This window comes from Diabrotica undecimpunctata, chromosome 6, assembly GCF_040954645.1.
Source record: "Diabrotica undecimpunctata isolate CICGRU chromosome 6, icDiaUnde3, whole genome shotgun sequence".
NCBI classification, from domain to species: domain Eukaryota; kingdom Metazoa; phylum Arthropoda; class Insecta; order Coleoptera; family Chrysomelidae; genus Diabrotica; species Diabrotica undecimpunctata.
In genome coordinates, this window is record NC_092808.1 from 53,924,086 (window position 1) to 53,947,224 (window position 23,139).

A 23,139-nucleotide genomic window follows, 5' to 3' on the forward strand; every position below is an offset into this window, starting at 1 on the left:
TCCAGAGTTTGACGCCAGAACTCTTTAAAAAATGTATCCAGTATAATAAATTTTAATTTTGTTGAATTTGTTTTTTAAAACTTACGAAGTTACTACAATCATTTAAACGAAGCGATTGATTTATTTATTGAAGAGATTATTTTGATAAACGTATAAAAATATTATTTTCCTAAAATGTATTTTCCATGAACTACGCATTTTAGCCATTATCTGTATCAATTAAATAAAAATAAACATTGATTCATAAAACGCTTGCTAATCTTTTACTTTTATAGTAGCTATTCGTGATAGGACTTAGTAATTCTTACTACATTCTTTGACATATTATCGATAGTTCCATACAAGAATTAATCAATGATCTTTTTGTGTTTTATAACTACTGTACCGATGGGGTGGATGATTCGATACTCTTCGTGATTGTAACGTTTAATCGAACTTTTAAAATTTGCAAGTCGGCAGTTGACTTCGTGAACGAAATTCTACGTTTTAGTTTAATTATTTAAAGCAGAGGTCACCATGAAAACAGTATTAATCGCAACGGTAATCTTTTGTTCGCTTTTTAATGAGGCGATCTGTGGAGTAAAAGATGATTGGAACAACTTTAAAGTAAGTTTAACACATTTTTTAACATATTTATAAGTATATACAAATTCAAGAACAAAACATTATTTTGTGTCTTACACTAATTGAGATTAGTTGTCAAGTGTTTTCTCATCTGGCTTCTACAAATAATAGTGAAAAATATCCAAACAATTGTTTTAAAAAACTTTTTTACACAAAGCAAATATTTAAAAAACTTTTTTAGACAAACATTTAAGCAGAAATTGTAAAAGTGTAGTCATATTGTAACAGTTTTAGGTTATACTTATACTTATTCATAAACAAAACAATTGTTTGCGAATTCTTAGTTACCAACTTAAACTACAGAACGTTGGATGTTGATCTTAGAATGATAACATATGTAATGTAGGTAGTATACCCGATTGTCGCTGGATTTTTTGAAAAAGAACATGCAAAAGAAGACTTATTTTATGAAGTAGAAGAGATATTATATATCACTTACCTATATAATGGACACTTATATTATAGAGGATGAATTGTCTTTATTAATAGATTTGTAGTGATCTAAAGTGAAGAATAGTGAGTATAAATTGCTTAAATTTTTGGTATCTGTCATTTTATTAATGATTTCTTATTCTTGAAAAATAAATGTCATCTCGGGAAACAATCTTTTTGACTAAATACTCGATGTGTTTTGAACAATTACTTTGTTACCACCAGTTTGGTACTTTGTCTTTTAAAGACTTGTGTAGAGATTTCACAACTACAATGTTTTTATAAGCAATTTCAACATTTGGTATTGTTAGTTTGTGAACGAGAATCGGAGCTAACTTTCATAACATCTGTATTTTAAAGAGGTTGTTCTTGTGTGTTAATTATAACAGATAATGTGTTGAAGATGATTTTTCTAAGTAAGGATTCGGGTTAAGAATTATCTGGAAACAATTGCAAAATTATGTTCTTCTTCTTTTTATATAGACATGACTCTGTCTGTTTTTCAATGTGCCTCCAGTAAGTTGTCGTTCCATTGTTTTCGTGGTCTTCCTACTGCTCGTCTTCCTATTGGGGAACCGTCTCTTACCGTCTTTACTACTCTCTTTGTTGTTATTCGGCTTATATGATCGATTCATTCTACTCTTCCATTTCTTACCCAGTTCTTGATGTTCTCCGCCTTGCATCTACATCGTATATCTGTACTTCTAGCTCTGTCCCATAGTATCTTACCATCAATTTTTCTAAGTGTTTTCATCTCTGCTGTTTCTAACATCCTTTTTGTCCTCTCTGTGTCAGGTCTTGTTTCTGTTGGGTATGTCATTATTGGTCTGATGACTGTTTTGTAAATTCTGACTTTCGTTTCTTTCCCGATATTTTCATTTCTCCATATTGTTTCATTTAGGCAGCCTGCGGCTCTGTTTGCTCTATTCACTTGATCTTCCACTTCGGTTTCGAGCTTTCCGTAACTAAACTCCATCACTTGTTCTATTATCTGACCTTCCAGCTCCAATTTAAATCTTAGTAAATTTGCTGTTGTAACCATGCACTTTATCTTTTTTTGGGGAAATTAACATGTTAAATTTTCTGGCGGTTATACTAAGTTGGTGCAGCATATGTTGTTAATCATCTTCACTTTGAGAGAGTAGTATTGCGTCGTCTGCATAGCAGATTATTTTAAGTTGTTTTTCTTCCATTTGGGATCCTTTTTTAGTTCTTACTTTTTTCATTATTTCGTCCATAATCAGGTTGAACAATAGAGGACTCAGGGAATCGCCCTGTCTTATCCCATTGCCAGCTTCAGTAGAGTCGGCTAGTTCTTCTTCTACTTTTACTTTTATTGTGTTGTTTTGGTAGATATTTTCGATCGTTTTGATTATTGCTAGAGGTATCTCTCTTGCATACAATAAGTGGATAACGTCTTTTAATTTGACCCGATCAAATGCCTTTGTAAGTTCCACGAAACATAGATATGCCGGTTTGTTGTATTCTAATGATTTCTCTTGCACTTGTCTCATCATAAATATAGCGTCGGTGCATGATCTTCCTGACCTAAAACCTTGTTGCTCTTCTGCTATTGTTATAATTTTATTCAATTTATTTGTTATCACTTTGTTTGTTAATTTTAGTGTTGTGTTTAAGAAATTAATTACTCTGTAATTTTCCGGGTCCGATTTATCTCTCTTTTTGAAGAGAGGTATTAGGATGCTTGATCTCCATTTTTGAGGAATTCTGTTTTGTTCTATTATTTTTTAGATTAGTTTTAATAGTTGTTTGGTCAGATCTGGTCCTCCGTACTTTAGGAGTTCGTTCGGTATTCTGTCCTCTCCTGGTGATTTTCTATTTTATAATTTCCTTAATGCATCCTTTACCTCTTCCTCCTCAATATTTATTTCTTCGTTTGTCGTCACCTCTGGTGTTGGTGGTTCATTATCGTCAGCTTTAGCAAATAGGGATTGAAAGTAGTCTACCCGTGTTTCCTTCTAAATGTGTTTCATTTTTATTAGTTCGTTCATCTCTTTTCATTGTCCTGTGATCATTCTCCATATTTCTTTTTGTGTTCCGTAGAAATCGTGTTCCATCTGTTTTGAAAAACTCTGCCAGTGTTCCTTTTTTATTTGTCTAAGTAAAGTATTCGTTTCATGTCTGATTCGTTTATAGTGGTTGTATGTCTGTTGTGTTTGTTGTGTTCTGTATTGTAAAAAGGCTTTCTTACTTAAAAATATGTTGAGGTTCTTATTTCTAAAAACAGGGTTAGCGAGTTTACAAACTATTGCGGTCATTTTTTTCACTAGATTCAATTTCATGCTTAACTTATAGTAAGTTGTGGCTTAATACTATAGTTCTCATTCCTAAGATAACAAATACTATCAACGCTAACGAACTGCGTCCTATTACTACTCCATACAATTTCTAATGAAAAAGGTTCTTGAATTGAGTGACTTAAAGAGAACATTTGAAACGATTGAAAGAAATATTTTACTAAATTAATGAGATATGGATTTGGTGATTTACTGCATGCTTGGATATTCGACTACTTATATGAACGTAAACATATTGATGTCCCTTGGAAAGTGTGCTTGGGCTTCGTATCTTCATTCTTCATTTAAATGATTTAAATTGATTTATTGATTGTGATTTTGTGAATCTGTTTGTAGATAATACTTGGTTAGCTTTTATAGAAGTGATAAAGAGTGTCCGAAAAATTGCGCAAGAAATAGCATTTAAGGCTTTGCTAGCACATTTATACTATTTTGTCGATAATTTCTATTACGATTTTGCATAAATGTGTTTGAATCTCGTTGATGCAGCGTTGTATTTTCTCCTTTATTGCACGGGTGGTTATAGGCTTGTTGGTATAGGCCTTCGACATCCAATAACTCAACAAAATGAAATCCAATGGTGATCGTCGAAACTAGAGAGCACACGACCATGCAGAATTGAATTGTTTCACTAGCTGTATGACACGTAACACCGTCTTGTTGAAACTATAGTTGTCTACGGCAATATCATCCAATTTAGGTAAAGAAAACTCTGTTATCATCTTGCAATATCAAGCTGTGGCTTTTTTGCATAGCAAATTAATTGTGTTTTTATTCTAATTCCTCCACCTCTAATCACCTAGTAGTCAACCATTGTTCTTGTGCATTTTTATAATAATCTTCTTTCTTATATGTTTGTCCACTGTAATGTACCTATATAGTTCAATCTCTGTTCCTGAATAATCTTATCATGTACATCATTTGTAATATTTCTTGGTTCATCAATTCTTTATTCTTTCGGCCTGTATAGGCCAACCTTAGCAATATTTGTTCTAAAATTATGTATGTATAGCTAATAGTTTCTCGTTTACTGTATTTTTAACCCTCTATCTATTAAGGCACTTTCTAAAGTTTAATAATATCAACTGCTTTAGTTCGTTTCTTGTTAATTTTCTAATCGGAAATTTAAATTTTCCATGACAAAGTTGTGGTCTAAATCAAAGTTAGTACTGAGATATGTCTTAAAACCATGAATTCCATTTCCAACTCTATCTTGGATAAGTATGAAGTCTATTTGGTTTCTGCGATATTTAATTCAGTATGCCGTGGGAATGCCAGGTATAGAGGTTACTGTGTGGCAGTCTCAACCAAGTATTTTTATGGTGAGATTTTATTCTTGGCAGAATTGTATTAAGGCATTGACTTGCTTATTACGTTCTCAAAAATCATACTCACCAACAACGTATTTGACTATACCTTTTTCTATTTTGGCATTAAAATCACCTAAAATTATGCGTTCTATGCAGCTGACGGAAAGGGATATACGTCACATTTAAAGCGCTCATATCGGTCAAATTTATCATCACTGTAAGGTTTTTATAACTTATAATTATATTTGTTGCATCGCAAACTGCTACAGTAACATTAAAAGTGGTTGCACTTTTTATTCAATTTCGAGTCAAAATCATAAAGAGAATCAATGTGAACTGTGGATAAGCAGTTATAAGATCTAATTTATATAGAAAGAAACTTTTATGTAATAATCACTGTAAATTAAATTCCATATGTTGTTACAACGTCTACAAATACCTATCCAGGCACTGATATAGAATCGGATCACATTCCGGTGGTGGCTGTAGTAAATATAAGATTCAAGAAACTACAGAAAATTGCAGTTAAACAAAAGATAGACGTTAAGAAACTGAAAAACGCAACTATACTGGAAAGGACAAGAGAACAGGTAAACAACAATCTTAGAAACATCGCTGCAAAAAATAGGAACACAGGCAATGTAGAGAATAAATGGATGGAGATAGAAAGGGCTTATGACAGCAGGTGAAGGCTCGTTAGCTCCAAGCAAAATTAAGAAAAAGGAATGGATGACAAACGAAATTTTGCATCTCATGGAGGAAAGGCGAAGAAATAAAACCAACAAGAAAAAATACATAGAAGTGAACCGTGAAATTAAGAGAAAAATTAGAGAAGCCAAAGAGAACTGGGTTCTGGACAACTGCAAGGAAATAGAAGAATATGATAGAAAGTACGATAGCTTTAACATGCATAAAAAGATCAGGTAAAAAAGTGAAACAAGCATCCATAGTAAAGGACAAAAAAGGTAAAATAATTACAGATTTTAATGAAAAACTGGCAAGATGGACAGAATACATTGAAGAACTTTTTGCAGACGAAAGACCAGAAATAGCAGTGGCAGAACCTACAGACGACACAACAGGGCCTGAAATCCTAAAAAGCGAGGTAGAATATGCTATAAGCAACACAAAAGGGGGTAAAGCTGCAGGACCAGACGAAATTCCTGTAGAATTGTTAAAACTAATAGACGACGACGCACTTGAAATAATGCTGAACCTCTTTAACACAATTTATAGAACAGGCATCATACCAAAGAAATGGCTCTCCTCTACTTTTGTCACAATCCCGAAAACGAATAACGCCAGAAAGTGTTCAGACCACAGAACTATAACATTGATGAGCCACACACTAAAAGTATTTCTAAAAATAATTCACAAAAGAATATTTAATAAATTAGAAGAGGACATAAGCGCCACACAGTTTGGATTCAGAGGTGGACTGGGAACACGGAAGCTTTGTTTGGTCTGAGTGTGTTAATGCAAAGATGTTTGGATGTAAACCAAGACCTCTACGTAGGTTTCGTAGATTTTGAGAAGGCCTTCGATAAAGTCAGACACCAAAAGCTGTATGAAATCCTAACAAGCAAAAACATCGACAGTCGCGACATTAACATCATATCCAGGTTGTACTGGGGACAAACAGCAAAAATAAAAGTTGATAATGAGTCAACTAAAGAAATTGAGATTCGTCGAGGTGTGCGTAAGGGTTGTGTGCTTTCTCCACTATTATTCAATATATATAGCGAAACAATATGTCAAGAAGCGCTCCTAGAGCAAAACATTGGTATGAACATTAACGGAGAGTTAATTAACAATACACGATACGCTGACGACACGCTAATAGTAACAGATAACCTAACAAATTTACAGTTTTTGATGGAAAACATAAACACCCATACCAATAAGTATGGTCCAAAACTGAACATCAAAAAGACCAAATTCATGATTGTAACAAAGAAGCTATACACCAATGTGAATTTAACCATAAATAATCAGCCAGTTGAAAGAGTTACGTCCTACAAATATTTAGGGGTTTGCTTCACTGATACTAATGACCAAACAAGAGAAATCAAGAGGCGAATAGAGATAGCGAGACAATCGTTTGTCAAAATAAAAAAGTTTCTATGCAGCCGGCACATAAATATAATCTTAAGAACGAGAATGTTAAGGTGCTATGTTTTCTCCGTTCTGCTGTACGGCATGGAAGCCTGGACACTGAAAAAGATAAAGATCAAAAACATTGAGGCATTCGAGATGTGGTGCTACAGGAGAATGTGGAAAATACCATGGACAGAAAGAGTAACAAATCAAGATGTTCTGCTGAAGATGAGGAAGGAATGCGAAGTCATAAAAACCATACAAACGAAAAAACTGGAATATCTGGTACACATAATAAGAGGAGAAAAGTACTCTCTGCTTAGACTCATAATCCAAGGAAAAATCTCGGGAAAGAGAAATGTGGGACGTAGGAGGATTTCCTGGTTGCGAAATTTAAGGGAGTGGTATGGGTGCAGTTCAATACAGTTGTTCAGAGCTGCAGCCAACAAAGTAAAGATTGCTGTGATGGTAGCCAACCTCCGATAGGAGACGGTACTGCAAGAAGAAGACAAATAAACTCTGTAATTATATAAATTGGTATAATAAATAAAAAGTATATATTATCGTATGAAGTTATATATAGGTTAATATATTTTCGTTCAGAAAATATACATAATAAGCTAGTAAAATGTTTGTAATATATGCATTCAACTTAAGTGTTTGTAAAAATATACAAATTTTGAACTATTAACAAATCTATTTATACTAAATAAATACTAAGATAACGTTATTTATATATTAATATACAGACAATATTTAATTAATTGTAAATTTGTGACTTTATTACTGCAAATTTATAAATGTTTTCAATGGTGTAAACCTTATGGTGATGATACAATAACCAATAGAGGCAATACTTGTTCAGCTACACTGAGAGAATAGTAGGCTCATTTTTCCTAGTATATTTTAGCAGGGTTTTTAATTCTTCATAAAACTGCTTCATTTAGTTAGTCAAAATATAGAATTCTGCAAAGACGGCTTTTTTCGTCAAAATTATTTTTGTATTATTTTTCTTCAAATTCTTCTTCAGTGTCCGTATTGTGGTTTTGACTTCCTCAAAAAAAAGACTCTCATCCTACAACTCATTCCATAGTACTTGAATTGTCTCTTGTTTTATTTATAATCACCCATTGCCATGAAAAATATGCTGTAACAAAAAGTGACGTTATTCTACTAAAAGTAAACGCCAAAAAGAGAACTGTAGTAAGAATTTTATAATAGAAAAATAACAGGTTAACTAACCTGGGTCCCAGAGACGGGATTCCCGGTTTTGATTCCATCGGAAAAAAATCACACAGTCTATGACTCCTGTTACGCTTAATAGAAGATGTCAGTCCAAGAAGCTACTGCAGTACTGCGATGCACCGCCTTTGGATCGAAACGGATTGACGCGCGGCGGTTTTCGGTAAATTTCGGTGCTGTCGATCTCAGAGACTATAGGTGAGCAACGAAAGGTTAACGTTGTATATACTTTGTTTTAGGAAAGACATCTTGTAGCAGTAAGTACAATAAAATTCGTTTGACAGCCCCATTTATGGGCTGTTTAAAATAGCTGTAAACAAAATTAAAAGTTAATGAATGAATTGCACGTGTGAGTCAATTTAAATTTAGCTAAAAGAAATAAATAATACACTTACAATTAATTTATTCTACCTTGGACGACAGGTTTCACATACTTCAATTTGCGATGCATCGTTAGGTCTCTGAAAAGATAACTTAAATATTAAAATATATATTGCCACTATTAGGGTACTATCAGGTAAAAAAATAATAAATTATGCCAATATTATAATATGTGCACAGTTCTAAAGTTGCATAGTTTTTAAGAATTTTATAAATGTTGCTTATATGCCGATACAAAGAATGTAGTTATATCTACGTAAAAGCATACGCTATAATTAGGGTCTGATGGTCATCGGCTTTACTGCAATTTGAAAAATATTGGAAAGTTCTTGAAAAGAACGATAAGATAACAACTAGAAAGAAAAAGAGTACTATTGATATGTTTAATTGTCAAAATTTTTAGTAATATATTATACAAAGTTATTTTTATTTATTGTAGAGATATATTTCCAACTATGTGCTATTTGTAATTTTATTTTTTTTAAGTAATACATTATATTTACAATGAAAAATAAACATTATGTTTTTATGGATGTGTAAGTTATACAAGGTGGATACTATATTGAAAACAAACAAAAATTGGAGCTCGAAAATTAAGTTTTGGTGGAAAATTGGAATTATACGGTCAGATGATAAAAAATATGCAGAGTGGTCCTAAAGTAATTGTACAAAAAGAAACAGTAGATTCTACACTTTAAAATATTACGGTTTAAGCGAAATTGCTTCTATAAAATGTTGATATTAAGAAATATACAAGATGTGAAAGTGCAAATTTAAAATTTTATTTTTCGCTATAATTTTCATGTTTGTAAACATTTATGTATAAAAATTTACATCTGAGTACTTTTAAATATAAAAAATTATAATTTGATGCACACTTTGTATCTTTGTACCTGTATTTGGGACAAAAAATATTAAGGATACATAATTTGAACAAAAAAAAGGTATAGCTGTTAATAACTTTAAAACTTAACAGTTTTCGAGATAATCGCACTTTACAAATCAGCTGCATAATTCTGATTTAAGGCAATTACTCCAGGCAACGAAGAAAAAATAGACAAAAACATTAATACTTCTGAATTTTGGTATAAAATACCTTTAACTAAAGTTAATAGTTAACGAAATATTAAATAAAATAAATATATCAGCAGGATAATTAATAATAGGATTTGACAAAATAACAGAATAATAGGATTTTACATCAAACATTTTACGTTTTATGTTAAATTAAATTCATAATCAAAACATTTTGTTTACAAACCAAATTAAGAAATAGTTAAACTAAATAACATAACTTTTTGTTAAAGTAAGTGTCTACTTATGTCTACCATTTTCTTTAATTCATTTGTCAATATATTCCATAAAAGATCGTCTCATATTAAATATCATCATTGGTTCTAAAGAAACTGCTGCAGTGTTTATTTCTTCTGTAATGTAAACAGCAAGGAAATAAAGAAGGAAAAATTAAGAGGTAATTAGCCTAGTAAAGAGTAATAATTATTTAAGTAATTATTATATATTCCAAATTAATAAAGATTAAATTCGACACAGTTTAACGTATACATTCCAAAGTAAAAACAAAACGATTGACCCAGTTTAACACAAGCCTGAATGTTTAAAAAAATTACGACACTTAGACCTTGTTGGAAATTAATACAAGGTAAGAATTGTTAAACAAGTGAGAAGAATTGTGCTAAGTAAGAAGTTTTTACATAGCGTGATCCAGTTTAACACATGGAATACGTGACATAAAGAATCTAAGGTAGAAGTTGGCGATACATAAAAACCAGGCAGAAGTTGGTCGGCAGTCAGTAGTAGCGCGGCGCCTGAGGGCCCCACGCGACAGCGGAGTTAGTGGGAAGTTTTCACGCAGCAGCTCCACGCGATAGTGTGGAGATCGGGAGGTACGCAGATAGTGGACGCGTTAATTAACTCGACGGGGTAGTGTGACGTATAAAGTGTCGGCAACTGGAGATTCGAAGGTACGAAATCTCAAATCCCGGTAGACTGGAGGCGTATTCCCTAGCTAGAGCCTAGATACGCAGAGGTAACTAAGATCTCTATATACTAACCCCAGGTATATCTAATAATACGGTAATTGTCTGATCTTTAATTCCTTGCTGGTTTCTTCTCGTCTTCCTTCGCGCCTGAGCGAACATTTTTGTCATAACTGATATTTGTAATGTACAGTCTAGTTAATACATTGTAAATTCGAAATTTGTTTTGTTATTCCTAGCCGTTACAGGTCGAGACTAGAAGAGATACACATTTCGCTATGCAGTGCTCCGGCTTCTAACGTAAGCCCATAGCCTCTCACCCTTTGCAGGACCTGAGACCGAGAAGTCCTTGATCCCCTTCCTTCCCAAAAAGATTTCTCTACCCTCTTGTAAATCCGCGAGGGCGAAACCAGTCAGTTCAGACTAGTGGAGCCAGTAAGCCTTGCCCCGCTCGCAGGGATAAGTATCCCCTAAGGATTGTAGAGGCATTGATAAGGAGATTGAAACGGACGTCTTCTACAATGGTGACAGCATATTATCAGAGTGGAGACAATTCATTAGAGGGGTATATTAGATTTAATTACAGCTTCCAATAATAAATTATCATATATTATTAGAATGGTGTCTTCACCCCCAAATTTATCCTATATTATTAGACTTCCCATACTTGGTTTCGAATGGGATTCTTATAGACACGTTATTTTAATGCGCCCCATACACCAAAATCAAACGGATTAAATTCTGGGCTACGTGGTGGCTATAATGTATAATGGATGAATATATTCTTTTGGATACATATCCAAATTTTATGGTATATTATGGAACCACATCTTATTTGTCGCAGAGTTTAAATAATCTATTAAACTCTGATGTATCTCATTCATTCGTTACTTATATACACACGGAATAACCTATCGATGACATTACTTATTTATATGATTACATTACAGCTTACGAGTAACTATAATTACATCTCGAACAAATGGAGTATTATGATTTACTAACGAACTAATATTATGCTGAACTAAATTGCCTATGTGTTTACTATAATTATAACAATATCGTTTATTAGGTCAACGATGATGTTTTTGTAAAAATGCTGAGTCTTTAAGGTTAGATTTGTAGCAAAAGTATTATGAAACAAGACACATATGTGTTATTCAAAACCTGTGCTCTCGTTTCTATTTGTCCTAATAAAAATGGATAAACAATTTACCTAATGAATAATAAGTATTCTTTTCGGATTTTTTATGAATTATATAATTATATCAATATCTCACCACATTGTCAAGGAATATGACTACCACGACCAATCCAACGTTCAGAAAAGTTGTATTTAAGTATGTTCTAACTGCATTTTCTCTAGAATTTGTTGGTGTACCATCTTGCATAAACCACATATTTTGGGTTTTCAGCATTTTACAATACAGAAAAAGTAATACAACGCCATTATAGAAACTTAAGAAGAGATAGAAAAGGGAAATTGTAAACATGATAACGGCTAACGCCTGAATACGGTCACGGCACCTAAAGAAGAAGATGAAGAATATTTTCTCCAATAAGATATTTAGCACCCATAACAAAGCATTTTGTGATCTTACATTATCATCTTTGAGTTGTTTTAATAAGAATAAACTATGAATTATGCTTATTTGCAGGTATTCAGTGCTTTACCGCACAAAATATCAAACTAAGAGTTATTATGCAGCTGTCTTATAAAATGCGATTATCTCGAAAACAGTTGAATTTTCAGGTTACTAAGAAGTATACCTTTTCTTTGTAAAAATAATGTATATTTTAAATTTTTTAACACAAATAGAGCTAACTTAAAGAGCAAAAAATTAAGCGCAAATTTATGCCACACTTGTGGCGTATGTGGCGCCCTCTACTAGTTACATTAAAGTATGTATAATATTATAATTTATCCTACTCAAAAGCATCCGACTGTAAATTATTGTCCAAAAATATTTATAAACGTAAAAGTAATGGCGAAAAATAAAATTTTAAATTTCCACTTTAACACCCTGTATCTTTCTTAATATAAACATTTTATTAAATCAAGTTGGCTTAAATCGTAATATTTTAAAGTGCAAGATTTACGGTTTCTTTTTGTACAATTACTTAAGGACCACCCTGTATATAAAACAAAATAAAAATTCATTCATATACAGATCAAGACAACACACACATTTAATATAAAATGTTTGTGGTTGGTGCACTACATTACAATTATTAAGAGAGGATTTTTTTTTTAAGAGATATTTGAACCATTTTTTGCCTAAAAGAAATATTTTAAGGGGCAAAAATTTGCATTTTTGCCTTTTTCAATACTTTTAAAAAATTAAATTAAATAAATAACACTTATTTGAAAATACATCCCTACAATAACTAAACCATTAAAAATATTACCAAAAATTTTGACAAACAATTAAATCAACAGTATTCTTTTTCTTTCTGGTTGTTATTTTAACGTTCTTCAGACAACATCCAACTATACCAGAGTTTACAGTATGATTTCACGTAGATATTACTACATTCCTTGTATAGGCATGTAAGTAACGTTATAAAATTCTTAAACACAGTGCACCGTTAAAACTGTGCTCATTTAATATTGGCATAATTTTTTATTTTTTACCTGACAGTACCCTTACAGTAGCAATTTATATTTTAGCCTATATTTTATAAGATGCCATTCCAGAGACCTGATGATGCATAGCAAATTGTAGTATGTGAAACCGGTCGTCCAAGATAAAATAAATTGATTGTAAGTAAGTCCATTATTTCTTTCTTTTACCTAAATGAAAATTAAACAAGTTTTGATGATATCCAATCTTCGATAATAGTGGAATATAAAGATGTTAATTAACAATAATATTAAAATTAGTGTACTGTATGTTATCTACATATTCTTCTTGTCTGAATTTAACTCAATCGTCATAAATCACTTTATTTCTATTGCAGATCAAGTACAACAAAACATATAAGGATAAGGTTGAAGAAAAGAAGAGATTTAGCGCCTTCAAGGATAACCTGAAGGAAATCCGCCATCACAATAACCGATATGAGGAAGGTTTAGAAACGTATAAGCAACGTATAACTGTTTTTGCAGATTTAAGTAAAAGACAATTTGACAAAAAATATCAGCTAAGTAGACCTGGAGTAATGAATATATATCCAAAAAGCTGGAAGAACCGTCATATAGATAGAAATTTAACCAAGGTCTATGTAGATTGGAGAAAAGAAGGTGCCATTACCCCTGTGAAAAATCAAGGAATATGTGGTTCATGTTGGATATTTAGTGCAGTAAGTTTATTTTCAGAAATTTTATTTCAGAACAGTTTAACCTTTGAGATCGCTTATGACTATCATATTACGTTTTTTTTATTTATTAATACCCATACCCTTGTTATTAGCTGGAAAACAAAGTTTACACTTTTGCGGACTATTAATTTTGTAAATAAAATTATAATATACCCTTCTTGTAAAAAAAATTGTTTTAATACTAAGACATTTTTACATTTTTTTTTCGACGTTTCGGCAGGAAATCCATGCTTTTTTCAAGAAATTATATGGACTAAAAAACATTTTATTAAAGATATAATACGGTTTAAAAGTAAAACTTTTGACTTAACAAGCATGTAAAAATTCGGTGCTAACAAGTATATTAATAAATATATATATATATATATATATATATATATATATATATATATATATATATATATATATATATATATATATATATATATATATATATATAACAAGTATGTTAATATATAATAATATACATAATTACATTAATGCCCGATTTCACCAACGATACCTAAAGAGTTGCCTTCGGAAGTAATTATTATCGAAAGGAACTTCCTAAGTCAATACTTAGTCAATACTTAAGGAAAACAGAAGGTCAACCCTATGTCAACCAATCCCCTGTAGAAAGAGTGACGCACTACAACTACCTCGGCACCATTATAAATGAAGAATGGACCAACAAGCAGGAGATTAAAGCACGCATCGGAAAAGCTAGATCCACCATCAATCGGATGGGGGCCTTCTTCAAGAGTCACAACCTCTCTCTTGATACAAAAGTAAGAATGCTGCGATGCTACATATTCTCTGTCCTTTTTATGGTATTAAATCGTGAACCTTGACAAAAAATATCAGCTAAGATGTGTGCTGAAAACTGGAAGGATTTGAGATGTGGCTACATCGGAGAATACTTAAGATCACGTGGACTGACCGAGTCACATATGAGAAGGTACTCAGAAGAATAAATAAGAACCGAGACGTACTACTGACCACCATCAAATCTCGAAAGATACAATTTTTCGGACATATTATGCGAAATGAATCCAGATATGCTCTCCTTTAAGCCATCCTGCAAGGAAAAAATATTTGTAAAATAAGGTCCAGGAAGAAGAAGAACATCTTGGTTACAGAACCTCAGAATCTGGTTCAATACAACATCTGTGCAGCTCTTTCGCGCTGCTGCAGATAAGATAAAGATTGCCATGATGATCGTCAACATTCGTAACGGATAGGCACATCAAGAACAAGTCAATACTTAGGAACAATAGCGTTTAACAAATAAAATTAAAATTTGAACTATTGTTGATAAATTAAAATAAGAATAAGATGTCATAGCTTTACTTTTTATATTTGTTGGGTTTTCAATCAATGTGGGTACAATAGAATGTGCGGAGTACATTTGAGAACTTGGGAAGTTTACTAGATCACATCGTCCGAAGTTTTAAAATAATTTGGTCGATTCTTGATAACTCGAGGTCTTCCTTCTGTTTTAGCAGAAAGCAACACTTATTATTATTAAATAATACAGAAATACAACTAACTACAGAATAACAACACAAAAGTTAACGTAAAAACCAAATTATTGACAAACTTCACAAGTACTCCCGTCAAAATCAACTACAAGTAATACCTAAAATGTTAGTTAGATCGCAAAAGGTATCCTAAATAAGGTAATGCTTAATCGGTTTAGACAATTCTTAGCCTATGGTGAACTTCATTTTAGAGTTAGGAAGTACCTAACCCACTTAGGTAATTCTTAAATATTTAGGTATCGTTGAGGAAATCAGGCATAACAGACTCATTAAAGATCGAATAGTGATAGGAATTAAAGAGAAGAAAACAAAAGAAAGGTTACTTCGAGAAAATGATTTAACATTAGCAAAAACTATTTAAATATGTAAATCAGCTGAACAAATCGTTCAGCAGTAGGTCATAAGTTAGATAAAATGAGAATCAATGAGAATGTTATTGTAAAAGCTAAGCCAACAGAGTTTGGAAATCCTATAGTTTTGGTGAAAAAAGCTAATGGAATTAGAACTTGTTTAGATCCACAAAATTTCAATAATGATTTATTGAGGGAGAAGTTTAAATTATCACCATTTGAAAAGATAACAAGTAATTTGGCTGGGTCTCAATGTATTTTGATATTAGATGTAAATAAAGGTTTCTAGTCTATTGTTTTAACAGAAAATGCTTTATTTTTAATAACTTTTGGAATACTTTAAGGAAGATACAGATTTTTAAGACTTCCTTGCGGGGTGGAAGTGGCCTCGGAGGTATTTTATAGAACTTTTAGTGAGGTAGTTAAAAGCAGACATGGAATAAAAATTTATATTGAAGATATTATAGTCTTTGCCAGCTCTAGGCAAAAACGTAACAGAATTTTAAGACAAGTTTTAACAAGGGCAAAGGAAAAAGGAGTAAGTTTAATAAAAATAAATTTAAGTGTCGTATAACTAAATTAAAGTATGTTCGTCAGGTACTGTCTAAACGTGATATAGTAATTGATGAATCGCTGGAGAAGCCCTTGTCTAAAAGAAATTATCCAACTGTTCGAAATAAGACTTCCAGACTTGCTGGACTTCGCAGTTATCAAAGGATTAGAGACAAAAAAATGCAAGGTAACTGGTCTTATGACCTGTCCTTCGATCATTCCCCGATAATAATTACAGTATATTCAAAAATCCTAAACAAAAATACGTCTCCACGGTTATGTAATAAAAAAAAAAAAAACTAGGAAGATTACAGGAATAACTTAGATAACCTAATATCATTGAATATAGTACTTAAAACAAAAACAGATATGTACATAGCGATTAAGGATCTAATGACAAAAATACAACGAGCAACGTGGAGCGTAACCCCAACAATATGTCATAAAGATGACATAAACGAAATACCTCTGTCAGTAAGAACAGAAAATAGAAACAAATATTATAGAGCAACGAAAATATTCAGAATTATCTAGAATTTTTAACCTCAACGGAAGCCTCAGCTTATGCACTATGGAGGGCCACAAAAAAACTTAAACGCCTGTAACAGTTTAAGCCACCAATCAGAAATGGAAATACGTGGGCAAATAATGACAAAGAAAAAGAAGTCTTTATTAAATATCTACAAAAATATTCTATTTATACGATCCAGAGCAATACTCAGAAGATAAAGAACTAGAAGAAACACTGAACGCACCATTCCAAATGGACTTACCGATAAAAAAAATTACAGTAAGTGAAACCAGAAATATAATCGTAAATGAACTCAATATTAAGAAAGTCCCGGGATATAATTTTACCACAGGTAGAGTGCTACAAGTATTTACATAAAAATGCTTTAAATTAATGACATATATATTCAATGCTGACCTCAAACTGAGACACTCCTTAAGGATCTGGAAAGTAGCACTAATAATATTGATTCCTAATCCAGGTAAAAAATTACAAGAAATCACCTCCTATAACCCGATTAATTTGCTTCCAATCATCTCCAAAGTTTTTGAGAAAATATATGTAGAAAAGCTGAAATCTATAGCAGAAATTATGCACTTACTTCCAGATTATCAATTTGGGTTTCGACACAACCATGGACTATACGTACTCTATCCGGACTTTCCCACTTCCGATATAATAGACCATTGAAAAGATACAGAGAATCCCATTGAGCCTTGTACGACCTTATAGTTCCACTGTGGTTATTTCCTGCCAAATATATCTTACTCCATTTTTGAGCTATTATCGGATGACTCTCATATAATTATATTTCTTCTGATTCTTTTCAAGGTTTTCCAGGAAGTTTAAGCATTACCTTATTCCTGTTTAAATGTGTTTAAATAAAAATAAATCCAAAACGTTTTATATTTTGAGAACAATTTCCGAAGTGGAAATGGAAACGTCAATAAACTTATGCTAAATTTAAATTGTGGCTTATTTCCAATTCAAATAGTAACTGCTTTAGGATGCCACAAGAAAATAGCTTCAGAACACTATTTAATTTATTTAATTTAATTTTATTTAATTTTGTTTAATTTTGTTTAATTTTATTTAAATTTATTATATATTATATATTATTATATGAAATTATAAGAATAATTATACCATTTTACAAAAAGAAGTTTTTACTTCATTGTAAGTTTTTTAAAGTATGGTATACAGCCAGCCACTGGGAATTTCCCTTTTAAATGTTATGAAATTACTTCAGTTAGTTGATTTGTTACCTGCCAGGTATAAATATTAATTGCCAGATTAAGTTCCTATCGCAAGTCACGAAAATTGACTTTTTCTTTTAGCCAAAATGTTTCTCTCTGAACATGGGAAATCATCAATTTTAAAATAATACGACTAACATTGTCAATTACTGTGGGTTATAATTAAAGCTCGGATTATAGGCAAAATGCCTTTTTTGCCTATTTTGCCTATTATAATTGTTTTTTGCACTTTTTGCCTTTTTTCGTAAATTCCGCCTATTTGTGCCTTTTTTAAAATTTCATGGTACCACCCATGATATTATTCTATTACTCAACCATTTTATAATAAAATTTTGGGTCAATAATAAAATATCAATGGTTTGTTTATATAATAGATTTTTAGGAAAATGTACCTGATCGAGACTTGAGGGTTAACTATTTGGAAGTCCCTAAGCTTTATTAGTTTATTATCAGTTGTCCAGTCGGTTACTGTATCAGAGTTTAGTCACAAATTGCTATATCCTAGTTTAGTTTTATTGCGTATATCGAAAAGCAAAGAACACGTTTTAAAACGTTTTAGACATTTGTGTGAAAAGATGACATCTAAATTAAGGCTATAGATCGCACCTTATTCGGAACTTTCTGTAGAAGGAGATGGAGCATTTTGTAAACCATGCGGCAAATCGGTAAGTTTTATTTTTTCTCTTTTTTTCTCGTCCCACAACATAACTAAATTCTAAAGCGGTTTTAGAATTCTAATTATTTTTTTTTTAAATTCTCAGATTTTAAGTAGAAAAAAGTACTTTTTTGACCAGCATTGTGGAACCCCACTTCATAAACGTAATTTGGAAAAATTAAATTCCTCTAAGTTAGCCCAAATATCTCTGCGGGATAGTTTAAGCAGTTCAAAAAAAAAGGAGGAAGACGCATTTAAATTTGATTTATGCCAGATGATGATTGCATCCAACATTCCTCTATATAAACTTAATAACCCTAGTTTCAAATGCCTTTTCGAAAAATATCTTATCGTGGATGCAACGACAGATGTATGCGGCAGGTATATAGCTAATTTAATGATTGGAATTTTGAACGAAAACTTTGCGAGAAAACCTTATTTAGTTGCCGTTAAAGAATTGGAAAAAACAAACAATTTAACAATTAGACGATTTATACAAGATAGTTTAACAAACCTCTTTTTACCCAACGCTATACCAGTGAATAAAATAGTTTTAATGCTTTCAGATGCTGCGGCATATATGTTAAAAGCTGCTGTTAATTTAAAGATTTTTTATCCTAATTTAATTCATTGCACTTGTGTAGCCCACGGGGTAAATAGAATTGCTGAAGAAATAAGAAATCTGTTTCCGTTGGTAAATAATTTTATAAATTTTATGAAAAAAGTTTTTGTAAAGGCTCCGTTTAGGGTGCAAATATATAAAATAAGACTTCCCGGTGTCCCTTTGCCACCTAAACCAGTAATTACAAGGTGGGGAACCTGGCTCGAAGCAGTTTTTTTTTACTTTGAACACTGGAATGAAATAGAATTAGTTATGTCAGAATTTGATGATGATATTTCCGAAGCCATTCGAGGAGCAAAAAAATATTAAAAAATCCCAAATTGAAACAGGAACTCCCTTATATCAATGACAATTATAAATTAATAGTTATCACAATTGCCTTATTAGAAAAACAAGAGATAAATTTATGTGAGTCAGTAAAATTAATAGATAATTTAAAGACAAAAATTAAATCGGCACCTGGAGTAACGGTCAATTAATTTAAAAAAAATGAAATATGTTGGTTTTTCCAAGAATGAAGGTTTTTCGTTTTTATCTAATGTTGCTAAAGTTTTGAATGGGACATTTTCCGAGGAATTTCAAATTATGCCAGATTTATTATCCGCTCTGAAATATGCTTCAATTACATCTGTCGATGTCGAACGTTCGTTTTCAATGTACAAATTAATTTTAAGTGATCGAAGACATAGTTTTAAGACCGAAAATATTGAAAAATATTTAGTTGTTTCTATTAATGATAAAATTTTAAGTGGTTACAATGTTTAATTATTAATTTACAGTTATTTAGTTAGTAGTTTATTTATACTAATTTTATTATTATGATGTGTAAATATACCTGCCTTAAGTTAATATTACGTTAATTCACTTTGTACAATAAACAATAAGTTATATTCCTTTATTGCCTATATTTTGCCTAAATGTTAATATTCCTGCCTTTTTTAATAAAAATCTTTGCCTATATAGGCGCCTTTTTCTTCAATTTTTGTTGCCTATAAATCCGAGCTTTAGTTATAATGTTATTACCATTAAAATGGAGTTTTTTTTAAAGCAAAACTTGAAGTACTACGAAACTCTAGACAAAAATTATTTTAATAATATATCACAATCTTCAAGTAGAATCAATTTTACAATATTTTTGTAAAAAATTTATATATAGCTAATAGTAATATATATTTTTTTAATATTGCACCTACATATCCCAGAAAATTTACAAAAATCATTAAGAGAATTCAGTTTAACATAACCGTGCTCAAGACTTGAAAAAGAACCAATATTACTTAATGTAACAACCGTTTATCCCTAGATTATGTAACTTATGTAAGACTTTTTTAGGTCGGCGTTTTAGAGAGCTACCACTTCAGAAAAACCGGAAAGCTAATATCCCTCAGCGAACAAAATGTCGTCGATTGTTTTTATAAGAATTCGTGTTTGGGAGGACTTCCAGAAGACGCCCTTACTTACATACAAAAAAATGGTGTAAGTACGGAAGCTGAATATCCCTATAAAGATAAACAGATGGCTTGTAAACCTTCAACTAATAAAACACACATCGATTTTAAATCTTATCAGTATATAAATGGGACAGAAGGATTAAAAAAAGCCGTGGAGGAAACAGGTCCCGTATTAGTTGGTATGTACGTGGACGGTAGATTAAGGCTTTACTCAGAAGGAGTATGGTATAACCGAAAATGTTCAGAAACGATAAACCACGCATTGGTTCTTGTGGGTTATGGTACAGAAAACGGGGTCGATTATTGGCTTATTAAAAATTCGTGGGGCACATTATGGGGAGAAAATGGCTACATGAAAGTAGCTAGAACTAGACATGATAATTATTGTGGTCTCACGGGTAGTGCAATTTATTTGATCTAATTGTATTGTAAATAATGAAATAAATGTCTTAGTTCTATGTACTGTTTTAGGCTTCTGTTCTAAGAAAAATAAAAATAACATTAATCAATAAATCTACTTAAAAGCATATTCTACAGATTGGTCTCATTAAAAAATATGTCGAAGAATAAATCGATTTGAAATCGAGTTGAATTTAATATGTTTTGTGATAATTCAATGTATATTCGAATGTAAAAAATACATCAAAAATAGGAGGTAACATTAAATAAACAATTTAATAAATATAAAAATTTTTACTCCATACAATATGCTCTATCTGCTAACTCTGTATGAAAATTGTAAGTAAATGTTTAATGGAATTTACCAGCAAAAAAAGCTTAATATTTAAGTAGAATTAGAATCCTAACCTCTGTTTTACTCCATCCTTCGTTACCTCCTGTCCGCAAACTACTCCAGTTTGTTTTAAAAACAATTTCTTGGTGGATTCTAGAAAAATAGTGTCCATGCTACCAAAGCATGAAAAATGAGTGCCAAATTTGTAATTAAACTTAAGTTTAAAATGTATAATATATTTTTTTATACTGAACAGTCTTCCTTCTGTTGTTTACAAAATATTAGAATGTTGCGACTGACTGTATGGCACTTGCTAACGTGAATTTGATTGAATTCTGGCTGTTAAATCTTCATCAATATCAAAGACGTGCACTAAAGAGTTTTAAACTACAGATACCTCTTACCAGAAGCTATTAAACGATACTAGGAATAACCTTTTATTTCGACCTGCATCTACAGTTCATCTTTGAAAACACTATTCCCTTCTTCACTTTTTACGTAGGGAAAAGACGTGTGAAAATAAAAAACGGGTATGGCAGTCCAGTGGGACTGCCGGTAGAAGTTATACTTCTATACACGCGTTCGCCGTTACAAATTTATATGGCAGTCAATCTGCACAATCATTACATATTTAATGCTATAGGTAAAAGAGAGCAGAAAGAGAAAAAGAATTAGGTATATAGGTATATGGTGCATTGTTTGCTGTATATAAACATTTGACCTGTAAAAAGAGTATAGTAAATGAAGGATTGTATCAGTATTTTAATGAAAATATATATTTTTATTTTCATATATGTATAAAAGGAGTTGAATGCAAAAAAATTATTTACACATACTCTGCAGTAAAATTCATTGTTTATTTTTTTATTAATATAAAAATGACAATACAATACACTGCAACATAATTCAATATAATGATACGATACAAATTAAAATGCAACATTCATAAGTATTTAAAACTGCCAATATACATAACTTACTTTACGAAGATAAAAAAAAAACAACAACTCGGATTATGTTGTAAATTTTCATTTTATTTTAAAATTTAGCATTTTTGCGTATATTACATATATTTAATAACATTAACGTGAGGTTTTTAAATATTTCAAAAATAAAAAAGGAAATTTGTATTGGGATTCGAACTCACGTACACCAGCGTATGAACCAAACACGTAAAAGATTTGTCAATTAGACATGATATTAACGGATTTCAAAATTGACAGTTATCTGTCGTACAGTGATTATTTTGAAATACAAAAGCCTAAAATAATTATGAACATTTAATAAATAATACAAAACATATCACATAAATAATAATATTAATATATATTATATTATATTATATTATATATATATAATATTGTATATAATATAATATATTTATAATATTAAATATATATACAAAAGGAACATTTTTATTCTCGAGAGAGGAAGAGAGAGAAAATATATCTTATGCCTCTCTCTTACTCATTATCTTACATATGTATAGTTCGTCCCAAACCCTTCTTTTAGTGCGTCATAGTTGATCGAATTCTCTCTAACACATTAAGCTAGAAGTGACAGAAAAAAACGTGAGTCTGTGATTATTATACATAGAACTTAGAAAATTATTTATCGTAAAGCTAATTCTACTTACGGATGTATAATTGGTTACAGTTTAGAATACGCTAAATAGATATCCAATCAATGATGCGCATAAATATAATTTGACGCAGAAGGTCTCGATCTTGACAGTACTTTCACAACGTCAACTAATGAAATAATTGT

General features: G+C 31.2%; 1 protein-coding gene across 1 annotated transcript; it reads left to right on the top strand.

Moving 5' to 3' along the window:
* Positions 1-268: 268 nt before the first annotated feature.
* Positions 269-21,166, top strand: LOC140443444 (cathepsin L-like peptidase). Its single transcript, XM_072534706.1, has 3 exons — positions 269-606; positions 13,363-13,704; positions 20,521-21,166. The coding sequence occupies exons 1-3, from the start codon at positions 517-519 to the stop codon at positions 21,058-21,060; spliced, it is 972 nt and encodes a 323-aa protein (XP_072390807.1). The 5' UTR covers positions 269-516; the 3' UTR covers positions 21,061-21,166.
* Positions 21,167-23,139: the final 1,973 nt, after the last annotated feature.

Bases quoted from the DNA above. Each gene is read 5' to 3' on its own strand.
- LOC140443444 (XM_072534706.1), top strand. From the start codon at position 517: ATGAAAACAGTATTAATCGCAACGGTAATCTTTTGTTCGCTTTTTAAT. The intron at 607-13,362 runs GTAAGTTTAACA...TTTCTATTGCAG, and splicing joins ATGATTGGAACAACTTTAAA to ATCAAGTACAACAAAACATA. The intron at 13,705-20,520 runs GTAAGTTTATTT...AGACTTTTTTAG, and splicing joins CATGTTGGATATTTAGTGCA to GTCGGCGTTTTAGAGAGCTA.